The sequence below is a fragment of the Poecilia mexicana genome, unplaced genomic scaffold (assembly GCF_051168715.1).
Source record: "Poecilia mexicana isolate PSO_F unplaced genomic scaffold, ASM5116871v1 scaffold_8, whole genome shotgun sequence".
In the NCBI taxonomy this organism is placed as follows: Eukaryota; Metazoa; Chordata; class Actinopteri; order Cyprinodontiformes; family Poeciliidae; genus Poecilia; species Poecilia mexicana.
Window position 1 is genome coordinate 6,924,598 of NW_028263377.1, and position 27,910 is coordinate 6,952,507.

At 41.5% G+C, this 27,910-nt stretch overlaps 4 protein-coding genes across 4 annotated transcripts; 1 reads left to right on the forward strand and 3 right to left on the reverse strand.

Moving 5' to 3' along the window:
- Nucleotides 1–67: 67 nt before the first annotated feature.
- foxred2 (FAD-dependent oxidoreductase domain containing 2) lies at nt 68–8,960 on the reverse strand. The gene is made up of 10 exons (XM_015003346.2): nt 8,799–8,960; nt 6,671–6,888; nt 6,246–6,551; nt 5,844–6,095; nt 5,322–5,636; nt 5,059–5,225; nt 4,669–4,834; nt 3,441–3,667; nt 3,192–3,362; nt 68–1,744 (listed from the first exon to the last, which is right to left on the reverse strand). Exons 2-10 carry the CDS (start codon nt 6,883–6,885, stop codon nt 1,671–1,673), a joined length of 1,893 nt encoding a protein of 630 aa, XP_014858832.2. The 5' UTR covers nt 6,886–6,888; nt 8,799–8,960; the 3' UTR covers nt 68–1,670.
- A 1,417-nt stretch (nt 8,961–10,377) lies between these two features.
- On the forward strand, nt 10,378–13,350 carry hmox1a (heme oxygenase 1a). The gene is made up of 6 exons (XM_015003353.2): nt 10,378–10,481; nt 10,567–10,616; nt 10,729–10,840; nt 10,941–11,156; nt 12,173–12,445; nt 12,620–13,350. The coding sequence occupies exons 2-6, from the start codon at nt 10,567–10,569 to the stop codon at nt 12,779–12,781; spliced, it is 813 nt and encodes a 270-aa protein (XP_014858839.1). The 5' UTR covers nt 10,378–10,481; the 3' UTR covers nt 12,782–13,350.
- A 376-nt stretch (nt 13,351–13,726) lies between these two features.
- On the reverse strand, nt 13,727–20,591 carry mcm5 (minichromosome maintenance complex component 5). Its single transcript, XM_015003371.2, has 16 exons — nt 20,261–20,591; nt 19,575–19,701; nt 19,357–19,485; nt 18,407–18,579; nt 18,132–18,287; nt 17,854–18,023; nt 17,212–17,383; nt 17,011–17,122; nt 16,780–16,923; nt 16,029–16,094; nt 15,760–15,936; nt 15,129–15,241; nt 14,905–15,033; nt 14,534–14,676; nt 14,314–14,441; nt 13,727–14,004 (listed from the first exon to the last, which is right to left on the reverse strand). Exons 1-16 carry the CDS (start codon nt 20,431–20,433, stop codon nt 13,903–13,905), a joined length of 2,214 nt encoding a protein of 737 aa, XP_014858857.1. The 5' UTR covers nt 20,434–20,591; the 3' UTR covers nt 13,727–13,902.
- A 1,141-nt stretch (nt 20,592–21,732) lies between these two features.
- Nucleotides 21,733–27,433, reverse strand: gcat (glycine C-acetyltransferase). The gene is made up of 9 exons (XM_015005233.2): nt 27,151–27,433; nt 25,985–26,115; nt 25,210–25,311; nt 24,968–25,114; nt 23,853–24,007; nt 23,595–23,677; nt 23,115–23,286; nt 22,289–22,410; nt 21,733–22,192 (listed from the first exon to the last, which is right to left on the reverse strand). The coding sequence occupies exons 1-9, from the start codon at nt 27,368–27,370 to the stop codon at nt 22,041–22,043; spliced, it is 1,284 nt and encodes a 427-aa protein (XP_014860719.2). The 5' UTR covers nt 27,371–27,433; the 3' UTR covers nt 21,733–22,040.
- Nucleotides 27,434–27,910: the final 477 nt, after the last annotated feature.

The window sequence follows — 27,910 nt, forward strand, 5'->3', positions numbered from 1 at the left end:
TGATGTTTTAAAACGTGCAAGAAAAAATCAGTCTTACTATTCAGGGAAAAAGAAATAATAGGAAAGATTTTGTATTAGAAATTTAGCACAGTTTATTTAGGTTACACAAAGGTGGCACTGATATTTGGTTCTGTTGGGTCCCGTCACATGATGAAGGTGAAAAGGACAATAAAAAGGCAAACAAATTTAGTTAAAAAGGCTTTAGAGGGGGCAATAGCAATTACAATTCCTTTTGGGAAAGGGGGAGTGAAATTAAGAGTAAATACAATTATGGCAACAAAAAGGTGTATTGAAGATAAGAAAGAAGGGAGTTTATATAAAATACAAAACTCAATGTTAGTCAAAAGTAGAAGGAAATAAATAATGATGAGATTAAGAGTAGGTCATATATTTTTAAATGACATTTTATGTCTAATTGGGAGAAAACCTCATGATTAATATGAAGGTTGAGGGAGAAAGGAAATGTAGAACATGATGAATTGTAAAACATGTGAGCCTGAAAGGGAGAGCTTGAGAAAAACAGTAAGAAGGACAGGAATGGAGTCTTAAATGAATACTGGGAACTGAAGGAACATAGTGGATATTTGGAGATTAATTACTATTATTATTTATTTGCATAATTTATCTGAAAAATAGAATTTAATGAAAAAATAGAATTTAATCAATGTAAAGTTGCTACACACTCATGTACAGCAGGTGGCGGTACGCACCTGAAAGTTGCTTGCCAATGGCCATAATAGAAAATAAACATATGCATGTACATGCGTATGTACAGCTAAAAACTAAAAAAAAAACATGGTAACTGGCTTTTGTAAGGTGATTCTGCCTCTCACTGACTGGTTGCCAATACTGAAAAAGCATTATATACCGTATTATGTTTGTTAAACTCAGGTAAAATATGAATAAAACAACATTTGTGAAACTCAATTGTATAAAAACTAATATTTTAACATACTAACTAATCTTTCAAGTAACAAGTAACATCTTCCAGTGACCAGCAATATCTTTGCAACCAGCAGGTTATGACATAAAAAAAACTTGCAAAAGCAAGGATTTAATGGAAAACCACTTTTGTTTTAGTCCAACATTGCCTAAAAATTAAGAAAAACAAAGTTTTGAGTTGAAAAAATTGCCCATGATGGCAGTAAAGATAAATTCTCTAGCATAAGGATAAAATATTTGATCTTCTTGAGAAAATGGCAAAAGTGCTATGGCATATTCCAGCAGTTGTAAATATGGAAAAGAAAAGGGAAAAGTTAATTTCCTCCAAAAAACTTGGACATTTTTAGTTTAATCTCAAATTTTCTAGAAGAAATTGTACATTTCAAACAATTTTCTCGCAAGTTTTTAACTTCAAACACACATTTCCAAATATTTTTTCTAGAAAATTTCTGAGATTACTCCCAAAATTTCAGAGTTTTTTTTGGCAGAAATTTACCCTTTGCTTGATTTTTTATATTCCATCTACAATGGCTATAATACGCCGACGTACAAAACATTATTTTGCGGGTAATACAATCAGAGGTCAAGCGTCCAGAGGACACGGACGCTCCAGCTGATGCCGGGTGGCTTGGAAAAGCGGGGTTTGCTCCCGTCGACGTTCCGGCGGTGACTTGCCCGGCTGGCACCTGGTGAGCGCTGCGGCTCGGCGCGCTGCGCCGTGCGACGCCCTACCGAGCCAAATATCCCTGCTGACAAAACAGCGGCGGCTTACGGTGCGTGAGAGCTGAGCGGAAACAGTTTTCTGGAACGCAGGAGGAGACACAAACAAAGGTGAGGAACTTATGAAGAGGATTAAAGAGAAACTGAGCTGAGGAGTTTGCCTTTGAAAGGTGTGGTTCAGAAATCTTAACTGAATGTTTACACAAGACCAGGAAGATGTGGCGGAGTTCAGGTATTAAACACTTCTTCAGGAAGAAGGGTTGCTGCAGCGATCAGCTGAGGCTCCTTAGAGGAAAAAATCTTAACTGGTTGACATCCAAAACTGAGACAATCTTCTATTATAACTACCGCAAAACTTCTAGAACATTTCGGTGTTCTCTAGAAAGGTTCTGAAACTAATCTCAAATTTTCAGTTCTTTGGTAGAAATGTACTCCTCTTTCTGCCCCCATCAGCCCTGCTACGCTGTCATAGTCTTAAGTTCAGATTTTTTTGTGAATCCTCTCTTACATTAAATTGTATTAAACTGAATGCACACAAGCACATAAAGAAACAATACATGCTCTGCTTTTTCATCATTTGAGCCTTGAAATATGTGCATTTTTTATAGTTACTGCTTTTCTTGTCTTCCAGATTCCTACTTAGAAATTTTTAAGAACTCAGAATATTGAGGACATTTTTGTTCTAAGTTAATAGAAAAGATCTTGGTTTCCACTTGAGTGATTCTACCACAACAAGTTGTGATCTTAATATTTTCTAGGGGAGAGGAGTTCTGGGTAAAACATCTTTACTGACAAGTTTTTTTTTATCTTAAATGTAAAATTTCTATATATATATATATATATATATATATATATATATATATATATATATATATATATATATATATATATATATATATATATATATATATATATATAATTATTTTTTTTTTTTTTTTTTTTTTTAGCAAATATCTGGCTTAATTACTCCTGAGTGTCTTGTTCTTTCAGTAAATGGCCTTTTTTTGAGTGCACTTAATTAATCAGTTATTATTATTAAATTAGTTGACAATTAATTCAATAATTGATTAATCATTTCAGCCCAAGGAGGACGAAAACCAAAATAGTTTAAATATCGCTCAGCCGTTTTTAAAAGATTTCCTTAATTTTTGGTGCTTGGTGATCAGCCAAAGCTTAGACGTGGAACCTGACTCGTCTAGCGATCTTATCTTCTGACATGTCTGCACATGTGCGATACACAATAGTCACCTCACTGCTGCTAACTTAGCAACTTTGTCGCTACATTCAGCAACTTTTTACACCAAAAAAAATCTGTATAGACTTTTTAAAGATCGGCGATCGGCCGGAAAACTACAATCGGTGTGCCCTAATATTTTCATTCAACTAAATAGTGGGAAACCCTCCCGACCCACTAAGGGACAAGGGTGTAAAGAAAATGGATGGATGGATAAATAGTAGGAATGTTGATTTTGATCACACCAGGAAAAGTTAGGAGTAAATCATACGCTCTGTGTAAAGAACAGACCTACCTGTGCTGAAGGCCCTCAGGTCAGAGTGGACACAGTGCTCCAGGAAGCGCCGCAGCGGCTGGATGTGAGACAGCGGAGTGTCCCACTCTGTGAGGAAGTCCTCAACCATGTGATGAATCGCCTTCGGCCTCGGCAAAGGCCAGCCGTGGGGACGCGTCTTCATGTCCTGCTCTGTAATAGAGACAAAAATAAGTAAAAATAAACCCAAATTAAAACTACAATGCCTCATCACGACGGCAGGATCCATACCCATAGGGAGCGAGTCGTAGTAGTATAAAACTGGGTGGAGGAAGTTGGATTTCCAAGCCTGGGTCCAGTCGGTTTCTGACCGGCCGAGCCCCAGGTTGTCTATCTTCCTCTTCCCGTACTGCATGACCAGAACTATCAGTCCCTGACTGGACACGTCATGGCCAGAGAGAGAGGAGAACCGGGGCAAGGCCTGGAGCAGAAACTCTTCCACGTACTCACAGTGGGAGCTAAAAGGCGAGGAAACAAGGCAACATGCAAACAGTGCAGAAAGGAGCCACGTTAAAGACACGCGACACGTTTTAGTCTGACAAATAAAGAGTATGAACATTTAAAACAGGAACTTTTGTAGGAAGCATTACTGTAACTAATGATTATTTTAGTTATTAATTATTGTCACCTTTATAAAACAGTGGCCTGAGTCATTTTTAACCAAAAGGCCATTATGTTAGGAAGGTGACATTATTCTGTAAATTTTTCTGAAGATTAATCGATTAATCAGATAAAAAATTGCCACATTTGGCTGATTTTTCATTGAACCTTTTTTAATGTTAGAAATACATTAAAATGTGTAAATAAATAACTCAATTCCTTTTTTAAATAAGCAAATAAACATTTTGCTGCCTAAAATGCAATAGCAGTTTTCCATACGTGAACATGTGACAAGCAGAAAGTTTGGAGCTGATTAATTTTTGGATTAACTGATTAATAATTAGGTAGCAAAAGATCCTTAGTAGGAGAATTTTATTTTACTTTATTTATTTTTATTTTTTACAGATTTTCAAACCTGGTGGAACTAAAACTGCCACTTGAGGAATTCTGGGTGAAACATATTTACAGACAATTATGTTTTTTTTTTATCTTAAATGCAAAATATATAAATTCATTGTACAGTTTTGGCTTAATTACTTTCCTGAGTTTGGTTCTGCTTTCAGCAAATGGCCTTTTTTAGACTCTGTATACTCCAGTTAGCGATAGATCGGTTACTAAATTAGTTAGCGATTATTTCTGTAGTCGACTAATCAGGATTAATCAGATTAATCGTTTCAAACCCCAGTAGCACAAATAGCAAGACACAAGCAAAAGTATCTATAAACTCATAAACTGTACAATTCACTGGTCTATTCTGGCCAATTCTGACATCTTCTTCCATGTTTGCAGGTTAACCGCTCCATGGTTAACCTGCAAAATGGCCGCCGAGTAAACAACGATCAGCGAATCATCTCCTCACCCTCGGAGAAGAATAACATCCCCGAGTGTCTCGAACATCTGGTACGGTCCGGAGGCCTCCCCGACCCGCTTCAGGATCCAGGACATCAGCTGCGTCGTCATAAGTCTGGTCGACGGCCACTTGTTGCCATGGTGACGGTATTCCAGCACACGGTGAACGGCTCGGGCTGAGACAGAGAGGTCAAGAGCCTTATTTGAACATTTAAATGTTGTGAAGGGACAGAACTGTTGCAGCTGGGCGCTACCAATCACAACCGCTCGCATCGACAAAATGGAATAAAAGTTCCGAACTGGGCTTTTATCGTATCGTTTATCATTTATTCCAAGAAATTTCTTATAACAACAGTACCACAAATGGTTGTGATAAAATGTTTCTGAACTTTTTTCTGACCTGTGTAACGGAATCCATGGACGAAGCCCCCAGCAGAGGATCGGTAGTCTCTGGAGTGAGAGGCGGTTCCCAACAGGAACAAACTGGGGGTGTTCTTCCCCTCGTACCACGCCGTCACGCCCGGCAGTCTCCCTTTCGCATTTTCGCTGGGCGGCAGCCGTGCAGAGCTGAGGGGATTGACGAGAAGAAAAAGAAGAAAAAAAGATGGTGTTTAGGAATAAATCGACGGGTACTCCAAGAAGCTCGGTTCTCCGGATCCATACCTGTCGAAAATGCTGAAGTTGAACCTGAAGCCGAGGCAGCGGATCACCCGGTCGTAGGGTTTGCGCAGGGAAAAGTTGTCAATGTAGTCCGGAAGCTCGTCCCAAGTTTCGTCGGATCCTTTCCCCTCATCACCGTTCTGCTTGAACTGCCTTAAGTTTAGATAGAGCTTGTCCCTCGACTCTGGATTCTTTAATGCTGACCGCTTCCTGCCCCTTTCCACCTGTTTGGTGATGACCACGTCCTCCAAGCGAGCCTCTGCCAGACCGTCAAGGGATTTCAACTGGTATGTGTCTAATACCTCGTTATTTACAGCCCTGGAAAGATTAAACAAAGCAAAAGTATGTTTTTTCCCAGTCATGTAACAACCACAATAGTAAATAGTGCTTGTCGTCACTTTTATCGATGCCACCACAATACCACAAAGTATTGCAATAAAACTTTAGCGCCACATCGCCCCCGCCGTAAATCTGAGCAGATCTATCGGTGCAGCCCTCCTTTCCTGTGTTTACACCTTTCTTTACCTGAGATCTCCAACGTAATGTGTCTGCCAGGCCAGCCGGACGGTGCTGGAGCTGAGCATGTGCACCCGGCTCGCTCTCCCCAAGATGCTCTGGGCAGTTTCGAAGGCGGAGTTTCCTTTCCCCAGGATCAGCACGGCCTGGTCCTTGTAGTCGTCAGGGTTGGTGGAGATGGACTCGTAGCCCTCGGCCAGGTGCGACCCGGCAAACTCTACCTCCTGAGGAACCCACAGGCCCGTGGCCACCAGGAGGATGCTGCAGCAGAAATGAACAGCTTTAAGATTTTCATGTGAGAAGAAAACTGAGTTCCAGTATCAACATTTTTTAGAAAATACATTCTCTACATCTTGGCTTTAGCGAGACAACATGCGAGAAAGTTCAATTTCTCTTTTTCTTATAAGTTACCTGCAGGAGTAATCCGCTGCATGTTGATCGGTGAGGACGTAGCTCCTTCCTGTGGCTGACCGCACCGACCTGATCCGTCCGACGTCCACACCATATTTCACCTTCAACCCCAACTCCCTCTCAAACGCCGACAGGTAGAGAGGGAAGGCGTCGGCCGGCGGGTAGAACTCCCCGCTCACCCTTTTGAACAGCAGGTCCGGCTTGTCGCTCAGCAGAGAGTTCCAGTCGTGCCGCAGATTGAACTCTGCGTTGTGTCTTCCTGTGTGAATTTTGTTAATGCTAATCAGCTTCCTGTGCCTGGGATATCTTTAAACACAGAAAACAAGAGAGAGAAAGAGAATTTTTAAAAAAACAATGATTTGCTTTAGAATATGACATGTTCTCATGGATTGGTTCAAAGTAAGAGTTCTCGTAAGGTTTCCCACTTGTTGAAGAAGCTGCCCGGACCGGAGTTCCTCTCCAGGATGATGTAGTCCCGTTTTGCCTTGGAGAGGAAGAACCCCATCTGCAGGCCAGCAGGTCCGGCTCCGAGCACACAGTACTGGTAGTGGCTGGAGGCATTGTGGAGATGATCGTTGAAGGAGGTTAGGACAAGGCCAACCAGGGTAAAAAGGATGAAACGCAGAAGGTTTGCCTCCATAACCTGATAGGACAGAAAGAACAGTGGCATTGAGAAAACGTGTGATGCGGGTGGGTTATGATAAAGGATAAGGCTTGAATGCAATTCCATTTAACTGCAGTAAATACAAAAAACTAATTTGTGAACCCTAACCCTAACTAAAAAGTTAGCTATGCTGCTAACCTTAAAGCACTAATCATAAACATTAGTTCTGCTATCACTAAAGTAATACACCAACACCGTATTAAGCGGAAGCTAATGCTAAGGCGCTAACTTCAATTCAAATTATATCTGGCCTTGAAAGACTACAACCCTTCAGCGTCAATTTTAACTTTGATATTATAATTTACATATTCTACTCTGCCCTTATATATTTTATATCTTTTTCACTACTATCAGGTGTTTATTTTGTTCCTGTATGCTTCTTGTTTTAAGACAATGAGAAAAGAAAAGAGAGCGAACATAAGAGGAAACGGAAATGCTGAGTAAATGCTCTTCACTTCAAAATAAGAGCATGAATATAAACATGTAGCTACTTGAAGAAATCAGTCGATAAAACTTCAAAACACACGTTTGACTTTATTCAATTGAGAGTTAACAAACACAGCCAGGTAAATAAAAGAAAAATGTGTCCATAAACATTAATTTAGGAGAAGCTAAATGTTTTCAAAGTTAGCAAAAGTGCTAACCAGAAAATGAACAGAAATGCTAAATCCAGTCGGATTAATAGCACCTTTTAAAAATATCAACCTTTAAACCAGTGGTTCCCAAACTTTTTCTTCTGCGCTCATGTTGCGTTTAAAGGCGGCTTGGAAAAACAGGTTCGACATGTTAACAACGGATTAAACAGTTTTAACTGCTGATAAAAGTGACAGAGGACACAAATATGGGAAGTGTGGAAGCCCCTACTGTATCAAATTGACATAGAAATAACAGAGAGTTGGTCATTCTAAGGTAAAAACCCAGCGCAAACCCAGACGGCTTCCCGCGCCCCCCCTGCAATGACACGGCGCCCCCCCTACGGGGGCGCGCCCCACAGTTTGGGAACCTCTGCTTTAAACAGATATTAAGATCATTTTTTTATTAAGCTCACATTTTTTAAAACGTTTTTTATTAGTCTGATGTAATATTCCAATCTTAAATCACATGTTTTCATACATTTGATTAAATAATCAATAATAAACAGGAATAGTACTATTCCTGTCTTTATTTTTCTTTGTTTGTTTGCTGACATTTGTTGTGCACAGATTTGAAATAGAGATTTCATCATCTTTATTAGCTGAATGCACAAAAAATAATGAAACTTGAAAACATGAGTGATGTGGATAATTCATCTATAAAGTATGCGATTAGGGAACTATGTAATTAAACTAAATTGAACTTTTTTAACTTTTCAATAATATTCTGATTTATTCAATATGACTGTATAGGCTGATACTTAACATGTTTTAAAATGTTAGACATATTTTGTGGGGTATTTTTTAGACACTGGCTAAACAGTCAGACAATAGAAAACCCCTTTCATACAAGTGGGGCTGGTTTTGTTTTGTTTTCTGTGATATTTTTAGTGCTCAATAAACGGCAGCTTTCTGTGGACAAGATCCCCCAGCTCCCCATGAACTCCTTGTTTCCCCCAACCCTGGTCCTCAAGGCACAGTGACCTGCATCTTTCAGATGTTTCCCTGCTCCAACACACCGCAATCAGATGTTTTCAATTCAACAAAACCCTGTTAATCAGCCAACGGTTTAATGAATGTGTGCTGAAGCAGGGGAAAGCCTAAAACAAGCAGGGCAGTGTGCCTTGAGGACCAGGGTTGGGAAACACTCCCGTAGCCGATGCTATGTCTCCCAACTGGGGATGCGGAGGCTGCTGCAACGCCGCTGTTAGCGCGACATATCAATCAAAGATGGAGGATTAACGAAAAGAGCGTCACCTTCTACATGAGTCGGCGCCTCTCTCGCCACATCAGATATGTTGAAACGGCAGCATGTTTGCTATCATAAGGCCTTTTCAAGCGCGCTGAGAGTCCAGTCCTCGGTAAATTTCCACCAGCAGCCGTCTTCCACGCGGGGCCATGAAAACCGGAGAAAACCAATGAGAGCTGCCTGCTGAAGGGGGCGTGGTCAGAGAAATACCATAGAAAACAGTGGAGCGCGAGTCATATTTCATATTCACTTAAAGAGACCCTTTATACAAAGTATGTGACATGTAACAAGCAAGTTGGAGTTATATAAAAATACTGTTCTTCCAGATTTTATTCAACACTCCGGGTACGCTCTATGACATGTTGAATAAATCTTTTACATTTTGATGGACTCCCTTTGCTGTTAGGCCATGTCTTGTGAAGTTAATTGACAAGTGAAGGGTAATAAAATCACCACTAGAGATCTGTAGTGATACTTAAACTGTGATTAGTGACTAACAGAGAGAAGAAGAGTGTCCACTGTCCATTATGGATATTTGTGCTGAGCAACATAAAGTAAAAGAGTTTTGTTAAAAGTTTAGCTATGAAGCTCCTGTAAACAATAGCAACACTATACTTTTCAAAATTCCCGTGACGGCTAAGTCAGACTAAGTGGTCATCAGGACAACACTGGAGAACTACAGCAGATTAAATAATAATGAAATAATGTTAAATCTTATCTGTGGTTAGGAGCTTAAAATGTGTAGTTTTATGTTTTATCACGGCACAAACTGATATACATATAGGCAAATGTTAATTCATTGAACATGTACTATATATATATATATATATATATATATATATATATATATATATATATATATATATATATATATATATATATATATATATATATATATATATGAACATAATATAAAAATTTAAATAGGACGTCTTTTTTGGGGTTCCACATGTCTCAAAAGTATGTTCATGTGCTTTTGTAATGGAAGCTGCAATTGTATGGGGTTCCATTTGTGCTAAAAATATGGAGCCCCATGTACTTTTGGTTTTCTTTCAACAATATATTTCTTCCTCAGACTTTTTTTTTTCATTTGGATGTATCAGAGTAAAGAGATTGAGTACAAATGCAAGCCATGTCTTTTTACAATTCTTGCTTGTGAAAAATGTTTAAAACAAAGTAAACTTCGACTTCCTGTGTTCTGTGTTACTCTGTCTCATAAAATCCCCCCAAAATACATTAGAGTTTGTGACTGTGATGAGACAAAATTTGAAATTTTTTTGTTGTTGTTTATACAAAACAACAACAAAAAAGCAGACTTTAAAGTTGAAATCTGAAATTACAAAATTATAGAAAACTAGAAAAACTTGAACCTCACCTCTGGAAAACCGACTCTAACCGAAGCACTTTTGTACATTTGAGCAATACGAGTGACTCCAAACATCCCTCTTTTGGGTTTTGCTTCATCATGTTTCACAGTTTTTGCCGGCTTGTATTTAAGTCTGCCTTGTCATGTTAAGCTGCTGTTGGTTCAGAAACATGACACAGCGCTCACACTTCCCATTTGACTCAGCAGCTACGACACCAGGATGGTATAAAAGAGGCAGCAGGGAACTGAGAGGCCAGACTGGAGCCTTCGCAAAGAGACAACTTCCGCTTATACAGGCAGGACTGAGGACTACAGATTACCAAACGTAAGTACAATCTGTTCAACCGATTGCTGTTGCTTCAATGGTGCTTTGAAAAAGCCGCATAAAGAGTTTAATGTCATCTGCGTAGATGGAGACGCTGAAGAGCGCAAGGAAAGGCGACTCGGGTGAAGCCGGCAGGTATGAACCTTTGAGTTGATTGCTTGACGAGATTTTAAAAATGTAGTTTTTCCAGTGGTGTAGTGAAAAAGATTTTTTTTTAAATGACATTTTGTTTGCCGGCTGTCTTCAGCGACTTATCTGAGCAAATCAAAGCCGCCACCAAGGAAAACCACATCAGAGCTGAAAACACACAGCTGATGCTCAGCTACCAGAAGGGACAAATTACTCTGCAACAATACAAGGTATGGTGATTACACTCAAAGATTTTTTTTCTTTTATTAATTTTTCCCCCGCCCCACATCATCTTTAATAAGTGTGTATCCCTCTAATGTACCACGCTAGGTCCTGCTGTGTTCCCTCTACGAGATCTACAAAGCTCTAGAAGAAGAGCTGGACAGGAATTCCTCTCATCCCGCTGTGGCGCCCATTTACTTCCCTCAGGAACTGGCTCGTTTGGAGTCGCTGGAAAACGATCTGGAGTATTTTTTTGGCCAGGACTGGGAAAAGAGAGTGGTCGTCCCCGCAGCCACGCAAAGATACAAACAGAGACTGAGGAAGGTGGGTGAAACTGTTCTGTGGTCAGTGGCGGTTCAAGCTTGGACGTTGCCTCCCTTCAACCCCCCTGTCCATATTTATTTCTACAAACACAATCTGATTATGGTAGTGCTGAGGTGAGCAGTCTATAAATGGTTGTTTTCATGTTTAAATAATGTTTAGAAGTTTCACTAATACCATGAAGGTTTCATAAATGTTAAAGCTCATAAAATGTAAAAAGCAAACAGCCCTTAACTTCCTTGAAACACAGACCAACCTCACCATCGTTAGCAGTTTGTGGAGTTTAACAGCAGACGCTAACATTAGCTGCGTTTCCATTCACCATAAAACTGCACAAATTGGAATAAAAAAAAACAAAGTAGCTAAATGGAAACATGCTAGCTTAGAATAAAAAAAAAAAATTATGGAAAGTTTTGTATCAAAATGTGTGTATTTCGCAAAAAGGCAATGGAAACTTTTTTTTCGCATGACGCATAAATGGCAGCAAACCGCTTATTTGTAGCCACTCACTTCCTTGATCGTCACCAGCATGATTTTTAAAACTTATCACAGAAACAAGCGTATTCAAGTGGCATTTTAATTGCATTTCTTATTTAATGGAACACAGCAATTGAGAAATTAGCAGCATTAGCATTATTGACAAAATATCAAAAAAGTTTTGGACATATTTGTAATGGAAACGCAGCTAGAGTCCACAATCATGCGTATTCACGGAGTGAATGATGAAACTTTTTCTTTTTTTTGTTTGGTGGCCAAGTCAACAGTTTTTCCAAAATCAAAACCTGCAAAACAGCAAACTTACGCACCATAACTCAACCATGAAGGATGAGTCATTGTCTACTTTACAAACAGACAACAAAAAAAGTTAAAAAAATCTTTTATTTTACAATGTGGCGCCCCTTAATCTGTGCTGCCCCTTGCAGAGAACCATATCAACCAATATTAAGAAAGAAAACCCCACTATTATCTGCATTCTCAACAAACTGACTTTAGAAGTTCTTCTTTGGGTCATTTCTCAGATCGGCCAGGAGAAGCCTGAGCTGCTCGTCGCCCACGCCTACACCCGCTACCTCGGCGACCTGTCGGGGGGTCAGGTGTTGGGGAAAATCACCCAGAAATCTCTGGGGCTGAGCAGCAAAGAGGGACTGTCGTTCTTCTCCTTCCCCGGCGTGAGCAGCCCCAACCGCTTCAAGCAGCTGTACAGGAGCCGCATGAACAGCGTGGAGCTGACCGAGGAGGAGAAGGCGGCCGTGCTGGAGGAGGCTGTGGAAGCTTTTGAGCTGAACATCCAGGTGAGGGAACAAGATTCCGGGTCAGAGGTCGGTGACCGCCTGGTGAGAGCACAATAAACTCCCTCCGCGTCAGCCGAAACGGGAACTGAAACTGTATGTTTGCAGAGCAAGCATGTTGAAACTTGGTGATTTGACCAAAAGATGTTTTTTTTTTTCCTTCCTTTTCCCTATTAGGTTTTTGATGACTTGCAGAAAATGCTGAGCATCGCCGCAGAAACGGACCAATCAAAGAGCGGCGTGGGAGCCGCCAGGTTCGCGGCATCTCCCGTCCTGCAGCTCGCAGTGGGACTGTGTGTTGCCCTGGCAACTGTTGGGGCTGCAATGTATGGGAAGTAGAAATGTGGATTTCATAGTCAGTATGCACGCAGAGCACTTTACGGTGTCCAAAGTGTGGCTCGGGGACCACTTTTGGCCCTTAAAATTATTTTGTTTGGGCCCTGACCGCAAGTCAAAAGATTTGACCCCCACAAATCTGGATTTTTTTTTCTCTTTTATTAAGGCCCTTTTTGTTTTGGATCTATAAAGATATACCGATTTTATACAAATTTTTATTGTCAAGCAGGTGAAAAAAAAAAACATTTTTTTTGTCAGTTTTAATTTAATGTATTTTGTGGCCCCTCTAGTAGTTTAGTCTTTTTTTTTCTTTTTTTTTACCCCTTGGCAAAAATTTTGGAGACGATTGAAGTTTTTATGCGACGTAAACAGAACAGAAACTTCTTGCCATGTATGTTTTTACAAAGGTTGTGATTGTTTTTCAAACTTTAAATTTGTCTTCTTGTAAACAAACTTTAATGTTCTTTGTTGGGATTTAATGTAATCAACAAAGTAGTGTATAAATGTGAAATGTAATAAGAAATGATTTATGGTTTTGAAATGAGTTTAAAATAAAAATCTTAAAATAAAAATGGTGTTCTGCACTTTTTACCGCACTCATTGACAGAGACTACTGGCACTAATTGGCTGGACCTCTAATGAATTAAGTCAGTTTTATTAGGAATGAACATTTTTGCACTGATTTTACACTATGTATTTTTATTCATCATTATGTTGCACAAATCTGTTTTTTGAAATAATTGTCAAAATTTTTTGATTATTATTGTTTTGTGAAATTTTTTTAAAAATCCAATGGGTTGAATGATACTGAAAGACACGAACATCCAATTAAATTCACTGACGTTTCTGGTTCAATGTGAAATTCTCAATGAAAGATGTTTCTATGGAAATCCATGTACACTCTAATTTGATAAATGCCCAAAAAACAAACAAATCGGTGCCGTCGAATCGTGTGCATTCAACTTTATTTAAACAGAATCTTCATCTCAACAGCGACATCTTTAATCCATTATCTTGGTACTAAACTGTGATAAATGTTATTTTCAGAATCCATCCTCAATTTCTCAAAACAACGCAGAACAAAAACTATTTACATAAACAAACAGAGCAGAGCAGAGGCTCCTCTACTTGACCCGGTAGAGGACCTTCCTCTGCATGCGGTGCTGCAGCTCGCCTCTCCTCAGCATCAGGTGGAGGACCTTGTAGATGGTGTGCTCCGGGTACTTCTGCAAAAGCGAGAGAAAAGAGAAAAGAATGAGCAGTGGGGGATTTGGAAAAGACAAAAATACATTTGTTATGCAGTTCTCAATCTGCCGATACCGATGTTGGTGTCGGTATATCGTTCATTTCTAATGTTTATAAAAATAAAATTGGATATTGATTTGTGAATTTTTGTCATTCAACAGCTTTGTTGTACAAAAGTGACTAATATCAGTCGATGAAAGCCGACCTATTGTGCATCTCAACTTTTCCATAACTTTTCTGGTGGCGGGTCGTATTCCGTGTTAATGTGTGAGTTTTGAACGCCAGCTGACCTGCTTGGTGAAGTCCTGGACGATGCTGTGCTCGGACACCTGGGAGCCGATGGCGAAGCGTCTCTTGAGCTGCTTCTCGACACGGGACAGCATTTCCTGGTCTTCCTGTGAGGTGAATCCCTCCACTCCTGGTTCAACAGCGAGAAAACGTTTCAAACAATCGATCTTGGTGAAGATCGGCGGCCGAACGCCGCAAACGTCCGGCTGCGCAAGGCCTCACCGGAGAGACTGCCGGACAGCGCCGCGTCCAGCGTGGACACCTGGAAGAGCCTCAGGGCCTCGTCCACTTCTTCTTCTCCTGCCACGGCCTGCAGCTTCATCTTAGCTAGAGACTCTGCAATGCGGACGATGGCCTCCAGCTGTCTGTTGGGTAAGACAATCGGGAGAATGTTACCAAAATATATATATATATATATATATATATATATATATATATATATATATATATATATGTATATATATATATATATATATATATATATATATATATATATATATATATATATATATATATATATATATATATATATATATATATATATATATATATATATATATATAAAAACAGAATGCGCTAGAAAGGTCACGCACCTGACGGTGATGGGGATGGAGGGCCGCTTGTTTGACTCCCTCTCGTGGTCCCTCGCGCCGCTCCTCATCACCACGTATCGGTTTTTCAGCTTCTCAGCAGCCGCCGCCGACAACCGAGGGCCGCATTTACTGCCAAACACACATAGACACCGACACTTTACGTTCTCCGTGTGGCTGGCGGGGGCGTAACTCACTCAGACAGACACGGTGCAGGGAGCTCTCACGTTCTGGCGTAGGCGATGTACTTCTTGAACGTGGCCAGAGGAATCTCGCCCTCCACACCTTCCGTTTGCGTCTGGGCGCTCAGGTGGACGTTCATGACGTGGCGAGCCAGAGTCTGCAGTCGAAGTCAGAGTGAGACTGATGGTCAAAAGTTTACATTCACTGTGGGATGAAGGACCATCATCTAAGTGTCCTCAATGACGCAGTGAAACGGGTCTCTTTTCAGGGTCTAATACCTCAATTGTTAGCAAAAATGTCTGCATCTCCATTGACCGTGGAATTGAATAAATTGAAATTACGAAAATGAGTTTGCTTAACAGAATCACAGCAATTTTGTTTTTGCAATATGACGAGGTGTTTATTTATTTTTTTGGCCATATCAAAATGTATTTATTTCACTAATCTTTTTTTGCATCTCACGGGCCTGTAACCGGATGTTACTACTGGAGGAAATGATGAAGAAGACGAGCGGAAGATGATGTTTTTTAATGACTTATTGCGTGAACAAACTTATTCACGTTAGGTTTTAATTGCGTTTCTAATTTAACAGAAACAACACAATTGTAAAATTGTGGGGGGGGTTTTTCACATTAGCAGGACATCGGACATTTGCAACAGAAACGCAGCGCTCACCATGTCCCTCTGCTGGTCGTGTTGGTCCTTGATGATGAAGATCATGTCGAAGCGAGACAAGATGGTCGGCATGAAGTCGATGTTGTCCTCGCCCTTCGTGTCGTCCCAGCGACCGAACACAGAGTTGGCGGCGGCGAGCACCGAGCAGCGCGAGTTCAGGGTGGTGGTGATACCGGCCTGGGAGGAGCACAGATGTCAAGTTACCACGGCAACCCTCTCCCCTCTCAACGGCGGTTTTGTATTTTAACCCGTAGTCTCCGATTAAACACCTTAGCGATGGAGATGGTCTGCTGCTCCATGGCCTCGTGGATCGCCACTCGGTCGTCTTCTCTCATCTGGGAGACAAAAGCACAACTTTCACTTTTCCCCAAACATTGGACGTCATAAAAATGACTTCATAGAAATATTTAACGGTGGCTGCTGTGGAATAAGGCAGCATACAATGTGCAGTGTGGGATGATTTGCTGACTGATCCCCAACGTGACATGAGACTTTTTCACAAACACTTTTAACTCAATATAAAACTGATATAGATTTAAAAAAAAGAACATAGCTTATTTAAATTAAGCACCAAAAATATTTAATTATCAAAAAACATCTTAAATCTATGGAAGAGGATTAGGGCCACTATAAGAAGAGAAGAAGAAAAAAATAACACTGGCTTTAATCTGAGATCAAGTCAGAATTTCGACAATTAAAGTAAAAAAAATGTCAGAATTCCAAAAGAAAGTCAGAATCTGAGATTAAAGTCGTTTTTTCCAGTGGCTCTAATCTTCTTCCGTATGAGTCCACTTACTTTATTCTATTAAACTTAAAATTGTCATGTTACACTCAAACATCCACTAGACTTACTATTATTGAGTGCTAGTAACACCTTCACTAAGTCAGCTGATAATCAACCACCTTTCTCAATTAAAAAAACCCCAAAAGTTTATGAGAAAAGTGATGAAAGTAAGTTTCCTGTTTTGCTCCATTCTGGCTCAAACATAAGAACTGCACCAGAACTCGTTTGCGCCTTACCTTGTCGAACTCGTCGATACAGACGACTCCCCCGTCGGCCAGCACCATGGCGCCGCCCTCCATGATGAATCCTCGGGTGGCGGGGTCCCTCAGCACGGAGGCCGTCAGCCCGGCGGCGCTGCTGCCTTTCCCGGACGTGTAAACCTGCAGGGGCCACAGAGACGCAGAGGCTCAGTCTCGCATCGCTCATCCTTCCTGGTCCCGTTGCGGCGCCGCGGAAACGACGGCTACCCCGATCGGTGCGCATCTCTCCACGAACTTCAGCAGCTGAGACTTGGCCGTGCCGGGGTCTCCCAGCATGAGCAGGTTGATGTCGCCCCTGCGAGTCAGGCCGTCGGGCAGCCTGGAGGAGACAACACCGAGACGGTCAAACGCGGAGAGAAGCCGGACCCCGAAGCAAAGCGGGGAGGAGGACGGGGTCGGGCTTCTCACCTCTTCCTGGAGCCGCCGAACAGCAGGCAGGTGATGGCTTTCTTCAGGTCGTCGCTGCCGTAAATGGACGGAGCCACGGAGCTCGCCAGGGAGCCGTAGATGCCGGGAGAGGCGGCAAGCGACCGGAGCTGCTCCTCCTCCTGCGGAGACACCGAGCCGGTGGCGCCACGGCCTGGAGCAGGACGAAGATAAAATACAATTTAGAGGGAATTGAGAGAACAAAAAAACAAAAAACAACAAAAAAAGAAGATGATGTGGTATGCAGAAATTCATCCAAAGCATTTCAAAAGTTTTGTAAATTAGATGGTGCACCGATTCTGATTGTGGCCAATGCTGATTTTTTTTTCTTTGTAATGTTGCCAAGTTGGCAATAGTTGGGGGGTGTGGGGGAGGGGGCCCTCACTGGGCTCCAAAGGGAACAGTGGCTGACTTCCAGACCTTTGCAGGGGTCGAGAAAATCGGTTTCTCGCCAAAGTATCGGTCGATCTCCCAAAAGTTAAGGAAATCTGGGCCGATTTAATTGGTGCGCTCCAACTGAAAATCCTCCAACTTTCACTTTTTCAAAACTTATAACCACAGATTTCAGTTCATGTTTGGGAATAAAACGCGTGTAGCTGGTGGTTGGCGTGGCGATGAACTCACCTGCTCCCTCCGTGTCCATCTGAATGCCGACCACTCGCAGGTAGGACGAGCGAATCCCCACGCCGACGCCCTTCTCTTTGACTGATTTCTTGGGAGCGGCCACCTTTTTGATGGAGTAGATCCCCATGATGGTCACCCTGTTGCCGGGCACCACCCGGTCGCACAAATACCTGGGGGAAAACAAGGAAAGAAAAGAAAAAAGAAATACATTGAACCTGCTTCTGCAGGACACGTTGCCTCGGATGTAACCGCAGCGATAAGCCGCCGGCGCCCCCTACCGGTCGCAGTACAGCTGCATGTGACGGGGCATCTCCCCGTGCGGCACGGCGTCCGGCGACTCCTGCAGGCGCAGCGTCTGGAAGTCCACACAGACGCAGCGGTCCGGGATGATGAAGTACGGGTCCACGGGGCACTTCACCCCGCCGGCGTTTTCACTGAGCACAGACAGACAGAGAGAGAGAGAGAGTTTAGCGACGTTTAGCGTGAGGCGCAGCTGGAAGGGGTCTCTCTCTCTCTCTCTCTCTCTCTCGCCCGCCCCCAAGCCTGAACTCACCTGTTGCACTTGCGCGGCAGAGCGTAGCCCTGCAGGCCCGGTGGCAGCGGGATGTTGGGCAGGACGCCGCGGCAACCGCGGCACTGCAGGCACACCTTGGTGGCCTTCGCCTTGACGGCCGTGGCCGAGATGACGATGCCGTGGACCTTCACCAGGCGGGACACCTGCTCCGACTGACACAGGAGGATTTCATGATTAAAGGGGCGTGATACAGGCATTTTTTCGTACGATATTACTGAACTGATGCGATTTCGCTAAGAAGAATGTTGTTAGTTTCAATAAACAGTGTCTCTATAAAGTCTTAAGGGGATAGTATTTTGTGTTTTCCATCGTATCAGTTTCCAGCACAATTGAGTAACTGTGTTACTTTTAGTAGTTAGAAAAACGCTGTATATGTCAAATATGACTTAAAAAAAATTTGAATTTGTAATTTAATGCCTTGAAATTGGGCCTCTGTCTCTTTAAGAAGCTCCTGCTCTTTCTGAGCCTCCACCTTCAGGAAGTCATCACAACATGGCTCCTCTGTTAACCCTTTAACAGCGTATTTACCGGCGTTTCACTAAGAAGTAGCTCCTATAATGAGGTCGGCAGAAGTGTTTGCTAATTGCTACTGGCTAGTTTGAAGGAGCAGGGTAGAGACGTTGCAGAGAACGGCTGCTCTGTGAGACAGAAACTTGGAAACTGCAACTCTCTGAGGAGGAGCCTTTTCAAATTTGGGGCTAGGTCCTTGCAGGCGTTTTGCACAGCTGAATGGTTGCCATGGAGATTAAAGGATTTCTCAAACACGCATGAAAGAATCAAGGCAACACTCCAGGTATGTTTTTGGTGAGAGAATAACATTTTTACATGATGTAAAGCTCAAAGAAGTAGATTTTACATAATACTGACCCTTTAAAGTCACCTTTTAAGATTTTTTTTTTAAATCAAACCAAATAATCTTTGATAAAAACCTTGAGGCTGCGAATGGAAGCGTGATGGGCGTCGCTCTTCAGCATGACCTGGATGTCCTGCACTGTTTCCTCGCCAACGGGCCGGGGACGGGTCACCTCGTCCGCTACCTCCTTGGCAGCTTCCTCCAGCTGCAATTTAAAGAAGAAAAAAAAATGTAATCAATGTGAGGAGAAAGAAATCGCTGTGATGTAAAAAAAAAATTAAAATAAGAACAGACCAGGGGCAGATTCTCAGTGGGCAGCTTGTAAAGGCAGTCGGACAAATCTTCATCGAAGCTGGCAAGGTCCTCCATCTCCACCTCCACCCAGAACTCCCCCAGGGTGTAGTGCCGCTTCAGCTCATCCCTGGTTTATGAAGTCCGTTAAAAACACTCAGGATTATTTCTGTTGTGAAGCAGTTGTTTCTATAACAACCACATTCTTATTGGCATTACCACATTTCCACAAATGCTTTCTGTCTTTAAAAAAAGTCCAGATTTAAAGACTTCACAATCAATGGTGGTTCAGAAAGTGGCTTTGGGTATTTGGAAAAACTACCCCCTGCTGAAAATGAAGCTGAAGTTGGCAATTCCACCTAATTTTTCACTACTAGACAAAGTCTGAAGTGAGGCAGTGAAAAATAGGTGTAATGGCTATTTAGTTGAAATCGGAAGCCAACTTCGGCTTAGTCTGCTGAAGTGGATCAAAGACAGATTAATTTTTTTCTTTCTTTTGTCCTGATCCAGAACAGATCTGTCACAAAGAATACCTCCTAATTCCTTCTTAAATCATATTTCTTCACCTAAACATCCAACAATGCCTAACTTTGTAAGTTTACAATAAATATCTACAGAAGAGTCAATTTAACAAGAGTTTGCGATTGCATTATTGTTATTTTGATGATTTGCTTTGCCACAATATTCACCTGTATTTGTACGTAAAGCCGGTCCGGTCGGTTCCCACTCGGAACTGGCGCAGGAACTCGCGGAACCTCTTCTTGATCTGGACGCGCTTCTGTCCGCCTTCGTCCCCGCCGGGAGCCTCTCCTCCTCCGAAGTTGTCGCTGTAGTAAACCCCGGGGTCGTCGAAGCCAGACATCCTGCGGTGAGCTCGGTGAACGCAGCGGCGACAGTAAAATAGAGTTAAGAAATAATAATCCGAAGAGAGGAACCGAAGCCAGGCGACCAGGCTGGACAGATGGGGGAGTTTCGCGGGAAACAACTGAGTGACTTCCTGTCGACTTTCCCGCGAACCGCTTTCACCAACGCGCCTCTGCTGCCCGCTGATTGGTGGAAACAAACGGCGCCTTTTTCTATTGGTTAAAAAAAAAAGTGTAACGGAAGGCGCGTCATGAGGCGGGAGGAGGGGTTTAACAAGGATGGCGCGAAATAGACAACGAAAGGGGCGGAGCTACAGACCAGCACGTGCTCAAGGAGATAAAGGTGAAAAAGATCCGAGTTAACTTTTAGTTGATGTATTCATTTCTGGTCTTGCTCCTTCTCTTCACGGTTTTGTAAATGTTTTTTAGCTTTTTGACTTCTACTTGTATTGAACCGCATCTCTCCCTTTGCTTTGAACTTATATTATTTCACTGACAACAAAAAAACTATTTTAAATTATTTAAACTTAGCCAAATTAAATAATCACAAATGCCGTTTCACTAATCATAAATCACTTGTTTACGTTTTTAAAACGAGGTCAAACAATATATCAAAACTATTAGATATTCCACCAAATACTTAAGCCATTGTAACCCCCTGGTGGCTGCCATTGTACTACATTTCATTGTACTGTTTGCATTTTTTCCCTCAATCTTCTTTAAGGTCAATTTTATTTCAGCTGATTTAGTTCAAGGTCATACTTTTTACATTTGAGTGATATCATTACTACTCTTGAGGAATGTCTCTGATACTCTGTTACTTCACTAAATGAAAAACAGACATGTTTTAACCAAAAATGAAGCAGATCCAGATCTGCAGTTTATGTTACAGTGAGCCTGATTATTCTATTGTTACTTTTTTGTTTTTGTATTTAAAAAACTGACTTTGCACAAAATTTTATGTTTTCCTGACTCATTACATATTTTTTTTACAAATTAAATCAGATGTTCTGATCAGCTGTTTTGCCACATTTTTCAGTCTCATTTGAATCTTCCAGCTGCTGCTAAAGGGTTATTTCGCAGACTTTTACAAGATGTGCAGAGCGTTTGAAAACAAAGAAACACCTAAAACTACAGAAGTTTGTGACATAAACGTACGTAATAAAAAGTATCGGTATCAGTATTTGGTGGTATTGATATTAGACCAATACAAAAGTACGCAGAATCGCAAATCTCTGCTTGATAATTCAATGGTATGTTTTCCTGTACTGAAGCAGAAGCAGCTAACAAAAAAAACATTTTTAAAATTCAAAAGACAAGTTTATTGTTTTGGCATAAAACAACCTATTAAGTCATTATTATATTAGTTGTCAAACATCACTAACAATCACTCAAAAATCACATTCACGGATCCCAGAGAAACATTCTCTCTCTTATAAGACATAATGCAGCAGAAGTTGGATTTTCAGCCCTTACTGTTACAAATATAAACACCTACGCTCCGGCAGAAACACAAAAAGGTAACATTCATTCTCATCGACCTGCAGGCGTAACTAATGTCTCCGTCAGTAACAGGCAGCGTGAGCGGTTTGCTCCTCTTCCTCCTTCAGGAGATGACGCCGTGTTTCCTTCCCGTCTGGATGAAAGCGTCCACGCAGTGGTCGATGTCGTCGTCGGTGTGGGCCGCCGAAATCTGAACCCGAATTCTGGCTTTGCCCTTGGGCACCACCGGGTAGGAGAAGCCGATCACGTAGATCCCTGCGGGAGGAGGAAGAGGAGGAAGACGGGTCGTCAGCCGAGGCTCTGCGTCAGCGCCCACCCGCTGTGGGTTTCGCCTCGGGCGGTTCCACTCACCGTGCTTCAGCATGTCGTCGGCCATCAGAGAGGCCAGCCGGGCGTCGCCCAGCATCACGGGACAGATGGGGTGGGAGGAGCCTGCGATGGTGAAGCCCGCCTGCGTCATCTTGTTCCGGAACCTGATTGGATGATGATCAGAGGAGATTTAAAGATAAATATGTTGGGGAGATCGATTTTCTTAATTGGGCTGATACTAAAATGTCTACCTTCAGGCATGAAAATCAGCAAATCCCCTTTTTGTTGACAATACTCACTCCAATGTTGCCAGTCAAGAAAATATAATAAAAAATTGGTATTATCAGGATAGGACTGGGCAAGAAATAGATTTTAGCGATTAATCGAATTTTTGGGTTTCAATCTTTTCTTGTTTTTTCAGGGAAAATTTAGATTTTTTTTTCCATTAATGCTCTCTTTGTGTTTCCATAGTTCAGAGTGATGTCAGTAGGCCTGTCACAATAAAGTTTTTTGGATGATAAATTGGCCCAGACGTTACCGCGATAAACAATAATATTGTTGTTTTGAGACCATGTTCAAGTATACTTATGCTAGTGGCATAATGCAAGAACACATTCTCAAAGATCAATGGACTTTAAATTATTATGAACATCTAACATCACAATAAAGTCGAAATAACACAAGAATAAAGTAATAAACTAAAGTTTCATGATAACTCAAACAAGAAAAATAATTTCTTATTGAATGGAATCATCAAAGTCTTTTCGATATTAGCGGAATATTGACAAAGTTTTGCTCACATTTGCGATGGAAACGCAGCTAAAAATGGAGGAGAAGTTGTCATAATGTCTGCAGGTTCAAAACGCACCTCATGGTTTTGGCCGTCATGCTCTGTGCGATTTCGTTGGAGGCGAGCAGCAGCTCCACGGCGCGGGTGGCGCAGCCCACCACGGGAGGCGGGAGAGCGTTGGAGAACAGGTAGGGCCGGGAGCGCTGCCGGAGAAGGTCAATGAGGGGCTTGGGGCCGACTGTGTAGCCACCTGAGGGAGAAGACATGGCAAAAAAGTTTTAGAATTTCTGTTCACGAAAAAACTCCCCCCCGCCCCCCAAAAAAACGATCCACGTATTTTTTAAGCTAACGGGTTCAAGTGATGCCAACTCCCACCAGCAGGAGGCAGCGGCTCTTATTTATACAACACTGCTGAGTCAGCCTCACTTGATGTTTGAGTTTACATTTAATTGTGATCCCAGCCTCCAGTCTTCCCATTTTTCAACATATTTAAACAAAATCTGTTTATAATTTTCATGCAGTGGAGAAACTTAAATGTCCACAGTGAAGCAGACGTACCTGCTGCTCCTCCCAAAGCTTTTCCCAGAGTGGAGTTCACAATCTGAACTCTGTCCGTCACTCCCAGGAGCTCGTCTGTCCCTCTGCACACCAAAACACGGTCGTTTAGTCGCCTTTCAGTGACAAATCTCCCCCCAAAAATGACTCAAATTCTCAATATTTCCTTTTTTCTTCTTCTTCCAAACAGAGCAAAGCATGATTCCAAGTGTCTGAATCTTCAGCAGCTGCGCATCTCAGTTGATTTTATTTGTGCCTCACCTGCCCCGGGGCCCCAGGAAGCCGGTGGCGTGGCATTCGTCTATGAACACCATGGCCCCGTACTGCTCGGCGAGGTCGCAGATTCCTCGCAGCGGAGCCACGTCTCCGTCCATGGAGAAGACGCCGTCTGTCACCACCAGGCGCATCCGAGAAGACTGAGGAGGGAAAACACACGAGAGCCTCGGGATCACGTGTCGGAGTCGAGGCTGGAGGGCCAGATACGGCCTGCCGCAGCTTTTTACGTGGCCCTCTGGACTCCAGATGACATCGGTCGCTTCGGTTTTAGACGATTCTGCGACCGTGGAAATTCATGCAAAATCTTTCATATTTTTTTCACGTTAATGCATAACTGACTTTTTTGTTTTGTTTCAATTATTTTTAGTTTTTATGCATCTCAAGCACACTTGAATTAATAAGCTGCAAGATCAGTGGGGAAAAAAATACAAAAAAAGGTGAAATTAGATAATTACACAAGATCAGGTTTGACATAATTCAGCCATTTTCATAAATTGTTTTCAAAAACTACCACTTGTGACTTCGGTCTAAAGGTTATTCATTCCTTTATGAAAATATATCAAATCAATCATAAACCATTTTTGAGTTGTGACCTTTTTTCCCCACCACCAATACTACACTAAGTAGATATTTATCTTTTTGTTTCTAGTTCAAGTTAATTCAAGTTACCAAGGTAACGTAACTAAGTTGCACTTTTTTCTTTTTCTTTTTTTGCAAAAATGGTAAAAACATTGGGCTTAAGTAATGCCAACTCCCGCCTGCAGGTGGTAGTGTTTCTTTTATAAAACTGCTGCCTCAACCTCACTTGATGTCAAGTTATAGTCGTGGTGTTTGACAATACCATAAAATCTAAAACCATAAAATAAGTGCAAATATTGCAAAATTCCTCGTGAATATTTCTAAATTAGCATACAATAAAAAAATAAATAAATAAAAAAGAATTAAAATAAACAATCAAAATCCTGGAGGGACTGATCAGTGTGAAAGATGTTCAATATTATTTTAAGAAGTACTCATCGAATTTAGAGACAGCCATTTATTCCTATTTGAACCGTTCTTTAAAGGGTTTTATCAATATATTCTGGCATCTTAAGACACACCTGAGCCTCTTTGAGCTTGACCTCCAGGTCACTGAGGTCCATGTGTTTGTAGAGCAGCCTCTTGGCCCGGCACAGGCGGATCCCGTCGATGATGGAGGCGTGGTTGAGCTCGTCCGACAGCACGGCGTCGTCGGGGCCCAGCAGGACCTGCGAGAGGTTAGTTCACGTTGACTGACCACAGAGGGCAATGCTTCTTTTTTGTTGTTTTTCTTTTTGTTTCTGGCAGCGGCGAGTAGACGTACTTCAAACAGCCCGGCGTTGGCGTCGAAACAGCTGGCGTACAGGATGCAGTCCTCCCGCTCATGAAACTCGGCCAGCTTCTGCTCCAGATTTTTATGCAGATTCTTTAAAGAAGAGAAGAAAAAAAAGCTGTTTTACAGTTATGAAACCAAATGGCGACCTGCCAAAAATAATAGCCACAAACTTAATCATCATAGGGATTTGCCAAATTTGCTGTAAAAATATAAATCAACAAATTACTAAATAAATAAATTGCTTCAGATTCATTGTAATACAGACTGCTACAGGATATTCCCTTCCAATGTTATTGCATCACCATCTGCAATAACTAAGAATCTTGAATTAAAATTAGTTACACAATGTAATTTCTATGTCAAATCAATAAAATATTTTTGAATTTGAGTGCTAAAACTGAAAACTTTGATTATACAGCGCAACATGAATCAATATTTATCATTTAATCTAAAAATTTATTTTCTGTCACATTTTATTTCAGAATTATTTTTTTCATATTCTGTATTTATTTTTTATTTACTGTCACTTAAAAAAAATTAATCATACATTGACTTATTTTCTTTAATATTTCCACTTTGCATGTTCTCCCTTCCTGTTTTCTCCTTTGTTTATTTACAGATTTTGTTATTATTATTATTATTATTATTATTATTATTATTATTATTATGTTCACTTTGGAAGATGTAAAATAAAACAAGGGGAAGGGAGCAAAAATAAAATAATGAGATTGGTAAGAAATGAACGCTTTAACCACCGCCATACCTGCGTCCCACAGATGAACCTCACAGAGCTCAGTCCAGCGCCGTGCGTCTTCAGCGCTTCTATTCCCGCCTGCACCACTTCCGGGTGACTGGACAGGCCCAGGTAGTTGTTAGCGCAGAAGTTCAATATACCTAAAACACGACGTTTAAAAAGAAAAGGAAAAAAAAAAGGAATAAGTAATTTCCCAAAAAACGATGCGAACAAGTCCTCTAATCGATACATAACGAAGAGTGAGAGTGTAAAAGACTGGATGTTTCTCATGTGTGACAGTTTCGCGCATGTCGGGTCATGACCTGAAACAAGCGGGGTCAATGTCTGGGAAGGGGTCAAAGCAGAAACATCAACAACGCCACAGAGGATGTGCTTCGCTAGCAGGACGGCAACAAGGCAGAGATTAGAGCTGCTGCCATGGAAACTGAGTGTGAGCTAAAGATCACCCCATCAATTGTAGTGCCTCTTGTGATGTCATCAACTCATAATAAAAACAAAGCACTCAGCATTTTTCCAGCAGTGTTTCTTCTTTAAAAAAAGACGTTTATTTTATGTTAATGCATACAGCATTTCACAATCTAATAGTTTTATTAGCTTTGTATATCTGTTATTGAAAAGAAAATACATAATTTATACTCTTCATTACAAGAAAAGCTTTATTTTTCCCCAAGAAAAATAAATAAATCGGTCTACAGTTTACACAAAAGACGTCATAACAACACTGAAAAAAAAAAGTGTGCAGTGCTTTTTATGCAGTCAGTTGCAGATTTTAAAAGCTTCTTGCATGGAAATATAAACAGTTAAATTAAAATTTGTAGGACCTTCTATAGATACCTTTTAATTTGCTCTTTGCCGTGTTTGGCCAAATTATAATTCCATTTTTATCTTTGAACAGTTTGTGAAGCCCCTTGGGAAAGGTGCTATAAAAGTAAACTCTACTAAAACAGAAGTAGTGGCTCGTGTTGTTGTGAAATCGTGAGTGCTTTGCTCAAGTAAATCTACTTTTCGAGAAGGCTCGTGTGACGGAAGCAGGACTTTTAAATAACTCCTGGACTGCTTGGACTGAATTTGTCTTGTGAACTTACTAAAGCTGAGCACAGCCCCCTTCACTGAGCCTGGTTTTTCAGGTTACTACTTTATATAACTTGTGGATACAGTAACCAGAAAGCACTCACTGCCACGGCTGCCTTCCACGTTGATTTGTGGACCCTGCTTGGAGGTAATGATCCTCTCGGCTTTCCACGTGCCTGCGGCTCGGATGGAGTCCAGCTCGTGCTCCAGCACTGCTCTGGCCTCAGCGACAGCCGCGTAGCTCCGTTTCAGAGCCGGTTCCGAGGACGCCAGGAGCCCCCGGGCCGGTTTAATCAAACTCCGAACCGCTTTGCCGAGAGACATGTCGCTTCTTTGATGTCACGCTGAACTGCTGTTGAGGTTCTAGGTCGGCGCGATTGCGTCACCTACTGCTGATGGGTGTATCTGCTCTGGACCAATCATATGTCGCAGAAGCTTAGCAGGTGGGTCTTTTCGTCCAATCAGACTCAGAGCTTTTTGATCAAGTTATGCTACGGTAGCCTGGCGTTTGTGAGATAAACTACAGCAGTAAATAATTCGTTATCATGAAAATAATTCAGTTTTTTTGTTTGTTTTTTTACTATAAAAACGCATTATTAACAGTAATAACTTTTAGCACGAGGTGTAGCTAATAACAATGTTGGGTACATCTTCCTTACTAGCCTAACACGCAAACATAAACATGACCTCACGGTGACCCTTAAGTGTAACATATTAGGCTTAAAGCATTTTCTTTCCCACATCACTTTTATGGTTCCTAAAATATAACACACTGTGTAATACATTTAGTTTTAAAAGACTGATGGAACAGTGAAATACATTTTTAGTGTATCAGAAAATGGCAGTTTCTAATTACTTGTTCAT